Source organism: Oxyura jamaicensis, chromosome 1 (genome assembly GCF_011077185.1).
Source record: "Oxyura jamaicensis isolate SHBP4307 breed ruddy duck chromosome 1, BPBGC_Ojam_1.0, whole genome shotgun sequence".
NCBI classification, from domain to species: Eukaryota; Metazoa; Chordata; class Aves; order Anseriformes; family Anatidae; genus Oxyura; species Oxyura jamaicensis.
Window position 1 is genome coordinate 184,837,168 of NC_048893.1, and position 10,615 is coordinate 184,847,782.

Sequence of the window (10,615 nt, forward strand, 5' to 3'; positions counted from 1 at the left end):
CTATAGTACCCAAACAAAAATCTTGACAACAGTCATATCACAATAATATTAAAACCTTTCTCTTTAGACAGGAGGACAAATAAGATATAGGAGTTGACTCCTCTTTGGTTTCCTCAGAGAGCCAAAAGGGCAACTTTCTCACTCCTTCATCTCTAGATTCATCACCTTCAGTTAAAAAAAAAAATGTATGTAAGCCTATAGGGAAACAGTATCAGCCTCCACAGGGCCGTGAGAAATCTCATAAAAGTTGGCTCTGCTTTGAGCAGAGGTTGGACCAGATGGCCTTTGGAGGTCTCTCTCAATCTAAACTGCTCTTTTGCAGTCAGGGAAAGAGGGGAAAGAATGTATGTTATTTCTGTGAAAGTAAGGCTCATACTTCTGATTGTATCTGCTAAGAAAACATAAGAAAAGAGTTGACACCAAAGCGGATTGTAAAAGAAGTCCACCATCGCTGGAATTAGTCATAAAATAACAATATATAAATGAATAACAATGTAATTACTGATGGTAATCTGCTATGTATATACATTTGAAAATGTGAAAACTCATCTGTGAACAATGACATTGTGTATGAATGCAATTCGTCTACCTATGAGGCTTTTGGCATATGGTAGGCTGTATTTTGCATGGTATTAAATGCAAATTCCTATGATTGTTTTGTTTTGTGGCAAATATTTTTAGATGGAACTTTTCTAAGTGTGATACTGCCATTATCTGCATGGAAAATGGTAAAATGTGGCATTCCATGTAATATGGTGATTATGTTTTCTTTTTGAGACCAGTAGAGCAACGTGGCTTTTATCACATTTGGCCATGTTTTTTATTTCTTGTTTTTCTTTCCATCTGACCCTATTTATGTATAATTTTGATGATGATAATCAGCATATTGGATATACAGTATTTAGCTTGAAAAATGCTTTGTATAGTAAAGGATGTGTTCATTCTGGGATTTCTGGTTATGGTGGCTTTTTTTTTTTCTTTTTTCAACCATTCCATATTGTAACACTAACAGATTTTTTTCCATCATGCTTAGGAAAACACAGAATAATTTATAAAGAATTTAAAAGATTACTTCTGTTTTTTTTTTTTTAATTATTATTATTATTATTATTATTATTATTTTTGTTCTCTTCTTACAGGCCTGGCATCTGAGATTCAGTCATCTTGTGGGCTATGGTGCCAAATACTACTCCTACCTCATGTCCAGGGCTGTTGCCTCCATGGTGTGGAAACAGTGTTTTGCTCAAGACCCGTTTGATAGGTAAAAACAGAGAAACTTCTAGGCATGATGAAACGTCGTGCCACTTGCTTCTGGAAAGCATGAAGCAGATGTTATACCTGGGGCTATGTAGGTTGATGAGCTTTTTTAATGCCAGTTAGTTTTTAGCCTTTTTGTTGATTTTAAGAGTATAACTAAATAGGAAATAGACATAGCTATACAATATACTTTCGGACATGTTCATTGATGCAAAGAACTTGTGTCTGTTTTAAAATACAGGTGTGCCCATTGGGAGGCACTGAAATCCACATTTAGATGTAATTAGAGAACTTGACTTTCATAGCTGCTTAATTACTTGTAATTTTCTATTGAAATCAAAAGCACCTGCAGGTGTTAAACAAGCCTCATGTCACCAACTTCAAAGCTAAGAACAGCTGTCCTACTCATTTTGCTTTGTGAAATTAAAAGGTGAATTGTGACATCAAAAATTTTAACTCTTCTTACAGCTTAGGTAAATGTTCTGAGCGTTGCAGCTTTTCCCCTTGGAGCAATGAAGGTTAAAATGTCGTCCACAGTTTAACTTCCATAAACATCAACGCATATTCATATGTATAAAATTTGCCTAGTTCAGTTCATTACAGTATAATTTTAAATGTAATTTGAATTTGAGGAGTTAACATGGGATCAAGGCAGTTGTTATTTCAAGGTGGAAGATTTCATTTAGCCTCTGTCTCTGATTTATGCAGAGATCCTAGGAGCAAATATGACAAAGCTGGACAGGTTGTGTTTGCGAATTACTTTAACATCTGTGTTTCTCCAGGGCAATGGGTGAGCGGTATCGTCGAGAGATGCTGGCACATGGTGGTGGAAAAGAGCCCATACTTATGGTTCAAGGTAGAAAAAACATTAGAACTGTTTGATTGTTTTGCTCAAGGAAGAAATACCTTGACTTTATTTCCCAGTTTGGTCTTTCTAGTTTCATTTGTTTTTTACTGGATTTGTGAAAGAAAACTTTTTCATTTATTTTGTTAAGTGGACTGGTTGTCAAGTTTGTGTCATGGTCAGTTGAACCCTCATGATCCACAGAATAAAACCAACACAGAGATAGCTGGGGTGAAGTATTGGAAGAGGTTGTATTACAAAGCAGTCTAAAGAATTGAAAATAGGAGTACATCATATTTAAAAGAAAATAGATTACAATATTTGGATACAAAAATGCATAACTTTTATGTACATTAAATACATAGACCTGATTATTTTGTACTTTACTGTATTAATACTTTGGATAGACGTTTTTGTGAAATGGAAGTCCAAAGTTTGTAATAAAGAGATGTGGTTTATTATTCCTCTCAGTACTACACTTGCTTTTCGAATCTGGAAAACAACTTTTCAAAATCACTTATAGCAATAGAAAACATACTATACTTTGTGGATTTTTTTTTAAAAAAAGAAGAAGTAAGGTCAGGAGAATAAAAAAAAGTCTGAGAAACTACTACTTTTATCTCAGATCTGTCAATGAGATCAGGATAAAGACTTTTCGTCTGTAATGTTGCAGTATTCAACAGTTTTGCATTATGTCACTGTTCCTGATCTGAGCACTTGTTAAGGACTTCATCTGAGGAGCATCTTTCAATTTGCTCTCAAGTTGTTAATATTATGAATGTTAATTCATCAGCCACTGATCACTCCAACTTGGAAGACTGGAAGTTGCATTTTTTAAGACAAGTAATACAGTGGTAATGCGTCTGTATTTCATCATGAACTCTACACAGTTTCATAACTAGAACATGCAGTTCTTTGACCTATCTGTTTGTCTTTGAGGCCATAACCTCTGTGCTCCTTAGACTCATCATATATTAAGCAACTATATATCTCTGGAGTAGTCAATTTTTATTTAGGATCTGTAATTTTACTTTTCCTTCAGCATAAGTCTGCATCATTTAAATTTACCTTTCTTTACTGCCCTTGAAGAGTCTGTGTTTGTAACCTAACTGTAAAAACTGCAGCTCGATTATGGACTGAGTAGTTGCAAGACAAGTATATACATCTTCACAAGCAAAACCAAATAATATTGTAAGCCATATCATAGAGGAAGAAAGAATGTTTTAAAATAGCAGTTACGTTTGTTATCTCTTCTGTTTCTGGGGCATATTTTTAATTGTTGAGCATGGAATCAAATATTATTTGAATGAAATTTGCAAAACACATCTGTGGGTGGACATACATAAAAATCTACGGACCTAAATCTATGGACCTACAGCTGGCTTTCCCCCTTGCATGTGGGAGAATGCAGTAGAACATGGTACCATCAGTTTGGGGTTGAAAGTATGTATCAGTTATTTTGGATAAAACTTGTTACCGAAATTGATCTGAAGAAGTGGCATTATAGGTTTTTGTTTTGTTTTGTTTTTTTAAGTTTAAAGGAAATCCGAGTATGATAAAGTATGGAAAGGCACACTGAAAGCCCACAAACAAGTTTAACTGTCTTGTAATGCAATAATCAGATGTTTTAGGCATTCAGTATTCATGTTACTTATGCTCATAGTCCTCAGCTCGTTTAGTACAGATAGTTGATCAGTGAGTGCTCAGGATCAATGCTGCATGATGAAGTGATAGCTGTGCAGCCTCGTGTTTGAAGAAGAGAGTGAGCCATGTTTAAAGAACAGTTGTGCAAGTTGTTAATGGTAGAATAATGGATTCCTTTGTGATGTGACCAAAAAAATCTATGTATGGAAAATAAGCAGTTTGATTTTTTCATTTTTTTCTTTAAATCAGTAAATTCTTAAATCACTAAACAGAACCGTGTGTCACGTTAAGATTAGCAACTGTAGTGCTCCTGCTGGTATGTCTATGCAGACATAAAGGAGAACCAGGCAGAAATAACCCCTCTGTGACAGCGTTAGAACAAGTGATACCTGTGATAAGAGCACAGACTTGCAGAAAAGAGCAGATGGTTTCAAGCTTTTTTTTCACTTTTGAATTACGAATTTCTTCAATATTACTTTAAACAGAAATTTAAAAAGATATTCGAGATCATAATTATTAGAAAAATGCCTTCATTAATTGTCAGCGTCCTTGCCTGTGCATATTGTGATGTTCATTTGTAGACAGTGTGAAACTTAAACAAGCATGCTTGAGTTACTCCCTGAAAATTGAAATTCAGATGACTCAGGCCTTTTGACAAGTTAATAATTTGATTGCTTGTTTTGGATTATGTGAGATTAAATCACAGAACACAAATGATGGAAAAGCTTATTGTATGATTACACTCAAACACTCCATATCTATTAGAAAAATTGAGAATTTAAGGAGAAAATTAGGAACAACTACTTGTTCTTTAACTTGTTTAGGTTGCCATTTCAATCAGCTTCTGACACTTTTTGCTGCATTTATTCCTTTTTATTCATTATGGATATTCTATAATACTCGATTTCCATCTTTTCTTGGTTTTCATCAGTTACAATGCCACGCTCCCGTAGCAGATCACCAGACTCCTGACTAAAGACAAATTCCACTGGATGTAGCAGCTTGTTGATTTTATTATTTTCCAGAGAAACACTTAAGATTTTGAGCTCACTAGTGCCCTATTAAAATAAAATAAAAAAATAAAAATAATAATAATAAAAGTTCTATATTATTTCTGATTTCTGATTTCTGATTTTTTTCCTTTAATAAAGGAATGCACTTGTTCAAGCCCAACTTCTGGATGTAGCCTCACCCTTGAAGTGTTTCCGTATCCAATTGTGAAGTTAGCCATATTCATTAATGGTTTGATAACAGATAACTTCATAAGCACATTTCATTTATTCATTTTTTTTATTATGATTTTATTCTCAGAAGCTCTCTATTGTCTTTCTTTTGTGCTTGGATGTGACCCTAGCTTTTCATCTTTCTCCTACACAACTCCATAGATGTACTGATTAGGGAAGATAAAGGATCTGACCTGCCATCCAGTGGAGTCAGTGACAAGGTTCGTGTTTGGACTAGTCTTTCATTAGAAAACACAATATACTTTTTGGTGTTTGGATTTGATTCTATTGGCACCTGTTCCCATTAAAAAAAAAAAAAATAAACTCAAAGGCCTTTTCAAACCTTTTAAAACATTTTCTGAAGTGACCCCTTTTATCTTACCCCTTTGATAATACAAAAATAGTCACAGGAGTGGATAGCAGGAGTAATAATAATAATAATAAAAAGTGGAAAGCTCTTTGTCCAAGAGGTTTTCTTCTTTTCTTTAAGGAGAAAATACAGTTTGCGATGAACACGATGTCTCTGTCCTCGTGGAATGGCCACACGGCTCTCCTTCACTGGATTACATGACATTAGGGCTTCCAAAATCCTTCAAAGATAGGTAACCCAGGTTGCTTCCAGGTCCAGTTGCAGGTCTGAACAAGACTTAGGTGTGCACCATCCCTCCCCCTCTCCCTTGGCACTCCCTGACTGGAAAGAAACCCAGGTGCATAGGCAGAAAGTGAATTGCAGAGTGGAAAAAGTACAGGGCTGGATGATTTGGGTACTGAGAGCATGGAACAGACTCCGGAGCGTGCTTGTCCTGCTGCTTTTGTGCAGGCAGATTGCCCTTTGGGTCTCTGAAGAAGCCCATGTGGAAAATCCACGTGCGGTTGTGTTCTTGATTGATTAATGCTGCATTGTTTTGCAGATAGTCATACTCAGTTGTGTGCATATGTGGTAATCAAGCCGACTAAATCTGTAAATAAACATGCATTTGCTCCAGTGTAGTTTGAAAATTTGTTTTTCCATGCCTCAAATTGCACTTGATAGAATACTTACGACTTGAAGAGGCTGTAAAGATCTTCAGATAATGATTTTGTCTCTTTGAAAGTACAAAAGCCATGCATAAATCCTGAAAGGTGGTGTGAGTGGCAACATATGTTAACTCAAAATACACGGACCCAAAATAATTAGTGTTCCAAAGGGGCAGAGGCCAAATTCTGCCACAGGCTTTATTCTTCTCCCAATTTCCAGTGATTGTAGGTTACAGCTAACCATCTCTCAAAAGGGTGTGGTTAACCACAGCGCTGTAATGTGAAAGAAAACTTCAAAGCAGGGAAGATAAGCTATGCAGTTGCCTTAGGCTTGGGAGAGACTGAGCTGAAATAGGAGGGCTGAATGTATAAAACACACTCCTAGATTTTAAAACTGCAACCATCAGATGTTGTGGACATCTTACTAAATCATGTAGACCGAAGTGCTGAGCACATACTGATCCTACTTTGATATATTTTAATGGAGTTAAAGGGAGACAAGACCATTCTCAACACAGCTGGGTAGAGTAAGAGGTTAAAACACGGAAATGCCATCAGTGTCTGTTTCTTATGGAGTTGTCTGCTCTGAAATCTGTAGTTATTTATTTCATAAGGGCATGCTTATTTTACTGCAGAAGTTCTTCACTGATGACCTCAGTTACTCTTCATCCTTCCCTTTCAAAAGCAAATTCTGCTGGTGTCTGCTTTTGATGTCAGTGATGGGAAAACAGCAGTGCAGTGGACCACTAATGCAAGAAATCTGAAATCTGTTTGTATTATCAACAGCTGGAACTACTGGGTACGAGGTCATTTGACATCACTATTGCCAGAAAGACTTTGAATTCTCCTACATAATTAAAACAAACCATGTGGAGACTAACTAAATATAGTTTGTAGCAAGTTTTAGTGAGATTTGGTAAGACTGTGTTTGGCTGCACGTCTGAGTGTATTGTAGTTAATTATGTTTCTTTTACTCAGTTTGTAATATCCAGGGTTGGAATGGTTTTATTGTGTTTTGCTAACTTTATACAACAGGGACATTAAAATCTACTTAAAGATAATCCCAGCATCAGTTTCGTCTCTTCCCATACCTCAAAACTGAGCATTATATACTGTTGACCTTTCTTCTTTTGTGACATATTGATAATCAGTGCTTTAAGAATTCTTCACAGCAAAATAAATTTCGGAGTGTCAAGAGAATTAGCTAAATGTCATCCAGCCAAACTGGTTTTTACAAACTTAATATTTGAAGTTTTTTTTTGTTTGGTTGTTTTTTTTTTTTTTTATGCTTCAATGAAAATACTGCCTAGACAGCACTACAGTCATCCTTCCATATTGATATCTGCTAGAAGAGGGCATATTGGCTATAGAAAATGGTTCTTTTATAGAAAATCTTAAACACTGGAGGGTTCATACAATCATTTAGGTTGGAAAAGAGCTTCAAGACTGTGTATAGCCCTTAGAGTCATGTCCACACATCCCTTAAATACCTCAAGGGAAGAAAAAAAATTCACCTAACTTCACATTTTTATACCTAACCTAGTCTTCTAGGTTTCTTTTTTGGGCTGTGGGAAAAAAATAAATGCTTCGTAGGCACAATTCATCTCATTATAAAGTAGACCTCTGAAAGAGATCAGATGCTTGGCAGCCATGAACTTCTTTTTACTGTCCAGTCTCTAGAAATAGAGCCAATTAGTTGAGATGTAAATGTCTGAAGTAAAATGATGCCAAAAAAAAAAAAAAGGCAAAATGATTTGCACTGTTGGGACTAGACCACTTCATCTCCATGAGGGACGAAACTCCAGTAGTCATGCATGTCCATCTGTGTCCCAGTGAGCTGCCATCTGCATCACTTCCTTAAGGCATTCTCTCCACTTTTGAGCAAACTGCAGGAAAATACTATGGGTTTAAACTGTTTGTCTGTGTTAAAGCTGCTGGGGAGCTAAGATACATGTCCCCCAGCCACCCCAGTCAGGAACCCAGGAGAGTGAGCCTGCAGTGCTCTGGGGAGTGTGGGTTAGCAGCTGGTGTGGGACACATCTGTTTCTCAGCCCTGCGTGTTGCTTGTGAATCTTCATTGTGAACTGGAAGAAATTCCAGCAATTTTACTGCCACTAGAGCAGATGACAAGTTTGCCAAGTGCTTAGAGATACTAATTCTGTTCTCTTTCATTTTGAAAATAGCTTGATGCAAACTTCAGTTAGCAGCATTTCAGTCAACCTGTGTACAGGATGAGATTTGTCTTCCTCTGAACGCTCAGTATTAACCTACTGGGTCGTGGCAGGTGGTGTTGACATTCACAGCGTGTTTAAAACAGATCGAAATGGGATTCTCTGAGGTGTCAGCAAGAAAATTCCTTCAGTTGCTCGCACAAAATTACCTCGAGCTGGCCTGTTTCCTGGTGGGTTTTGAACCATTGTGCTTTAGTAAAAGATTCCGGTCTTTTAGCAGCAGGCAATTATAATTTCCACTGAAAGCAAATATTGTTGAGGATGTGAAAGAATATAAAATCATGTACTGTAGGTACGCTGATCAGAAAGGGTAGAACAAGGTTATATTTACGTTGGCAGTTGTCAGAAAGAACAGAAAGAACAGAACACATCAAAGAAGTACGAAGATTAAATTCTACATTATTTGGCAGCCATACTGTTTTTTTTCCCTGCTACAAGTAATGCAGTAAATTTCCATATATAACCTTGAAAATGTTAATAACAGTGAAAAGACCCAACACTAATCTAATATTTCTTACAAAGAAACATCTGAAAGTAATTTACATGAGATGTTCTCATGCTCTCTGAAAACTGGGATTCTGGGGCGAAGGTGTGAGATTTTTGGTTGGTCTGCTTATAGAATTAGCTGACGGGATGCTTGAACATGATTCTTTATTGTGCTCATTTCCCTCTCTGTTATTCCATAGCCATATGATACAGCTAACACACCAATTAATATTCGTAATAAATGGTAAATCCTTGTACTGTAAAAAAAGCGAACTAAAACTGCAGCACACTGAAAATGTGATGTTTGTGTATATTTCATGCTTTGCGATGTATTTTGGAGATGTTTGTACTTCAAACACTAAATGCAATGTTTTAAAGGTGTGTAGTACTTTGAGAAAGCACGTTGTTTTTTCTGGCTGTACCAGACTAGAGACTCAGTAGATAAGGCTTTAGATCCTTCTCAATCAACGTTTCCTTCCAGCCATTTGGAAATGACTGCATCTAGCCCGTGTCTTGGTAACATTCCTTTACAACAGATATAATTCTCAACCTAAGCAAGATCATAGTGATAAAAAAAAAGTTCACAATCTTGAAACCTGTCAATTCTGTGATAACATGTAATAGGTAGCTTGAATAAATTAATTACTGCCTGTACGGTGTAATTGCATTTATTTCTTGACAAACACAGTAACTCTTTCTGTCACATGGTGACATTAAAAGCTCGTTAGTTTATCGTTGGCAAATCTTTTGAGGTGATAGTGTTCTTGCTAACAGCTTGTTGTCTTGGTTTTATAGGTATGCTTCAGAAATCGCCTTCAGTTGAAGATTTTGTGGATGCCCTTGTTTCAGACTTAGACCAGGACTTCGAAACTTTTATCACGGACTCATAAAAGGATTGAATAGAACTGAATTATTTTATGGAGGATTGCATACGTCTTAATTGTGGTTGCAATGTTGTTGTGACAGGTTTTGCTTCTTGGTGAACACTTGTACATGTTTGAATATCCGTGTTGGTGGAAGAGAAATAAATTATCTCATTGGATCACCTGGTTTCATTTATGAAGATGATGGGATGATGGCTTTCCACTCCACAGGAGCTTAAGCACAGAATTTGAGAAAATAATATGTACTGTTAGAAAATTTGATCTTGTAGGAACAGATGGTTAAATGGGAATTGAATTCATCCTCAGGGTGGGTGGAGCAGTGCAAAAGGTCTTTCAGTAGACACCCTGGTTCAGTGTTAGCACATAATTGTCAAGTGTCATGACCCAGAACTGTGTGCATGGGTCCTTCTCACACGCTCCCAGGTATTCTTTATCCTTACTTAACTGTTGTTCTCTGTGGGAGTTCTGCACTGGGGAATAGCAAGCTCTGTTTGCAATGGAGAAGAGAAATTGGAAAGAAAGTTAGTGGAAAACTAGAAAATATTTGAGATAGGGAACAAAAAGATGGGGAAAAAAAAAGCTGTAGTCATACACGGGCATGTGAAGGAAAATGTTAGGATGGGAAGGAAAGCAACACCTTGCAACATGAAAACGAGAGAGGAGGAAAAGAGGAAGCCCATAAATGTTTCCCAGTGGAAGATGGCATGGAAAGTAGTCGTGTTGTGATGGTCCAATAGGTATGTGAGTGGCCACGTTTGCAAGTAAAAATAGTATCATTTTGTTATATGAAGCCATCAAACAGGTCTTCTGTAGGTTTGCAGCAGGTGCACAAAGTTGTTGGGAGGAAGAATGGAGTTTGCAAGGTGCTACACAACTGGTATTGCTATTGAATTCGTAGTGTTTACAATGTCCAGCCAAGTTATAATTCCTTGTTTCTAGGCTTACCTTGTGCAGTTCTGCCACGGAGTTTCAGTACTCATGCATCAGGAGTAGCGCAGTTGTTTTCTGGGAAGTTTTCTCCCATTAACT

At 36.8% G+C, this 10,615-nt stretch overlaps 1 protein-coding gene across 1 annotated transcript in view; it reads left to right on the forward strand.

Annotated features, from left to right (window-relative positions):
* MIPEP (mitochondrial intermediate peptidase) overlaps window positions 1-9,752 on the forward strand; it is a 73,110-nt gene extending 63,358 nt beyond the window's left edge. The window contains exons 17-19 of the mRNA XM_035326263.1: window positions 1,140-1,261; window positions 2,040-2,113; window positions 9,498-9,752. Coding sequence (XP_035182154.1) covers window positions 1,140-1,261; window positions 2,040-2,113; window positions 9,498-9,592 — 291 coding nt within the window. The 3' untranslated portion in view covers window positions 9,593-9,752. The remainder of the gene's footprint in view (window positions 1-1,139; window positions 1,262-2,039; window positions 2,114-9,497) is intronic.
* Window positions 9,753-10,615: the final 863 nt, after the last annotated feature.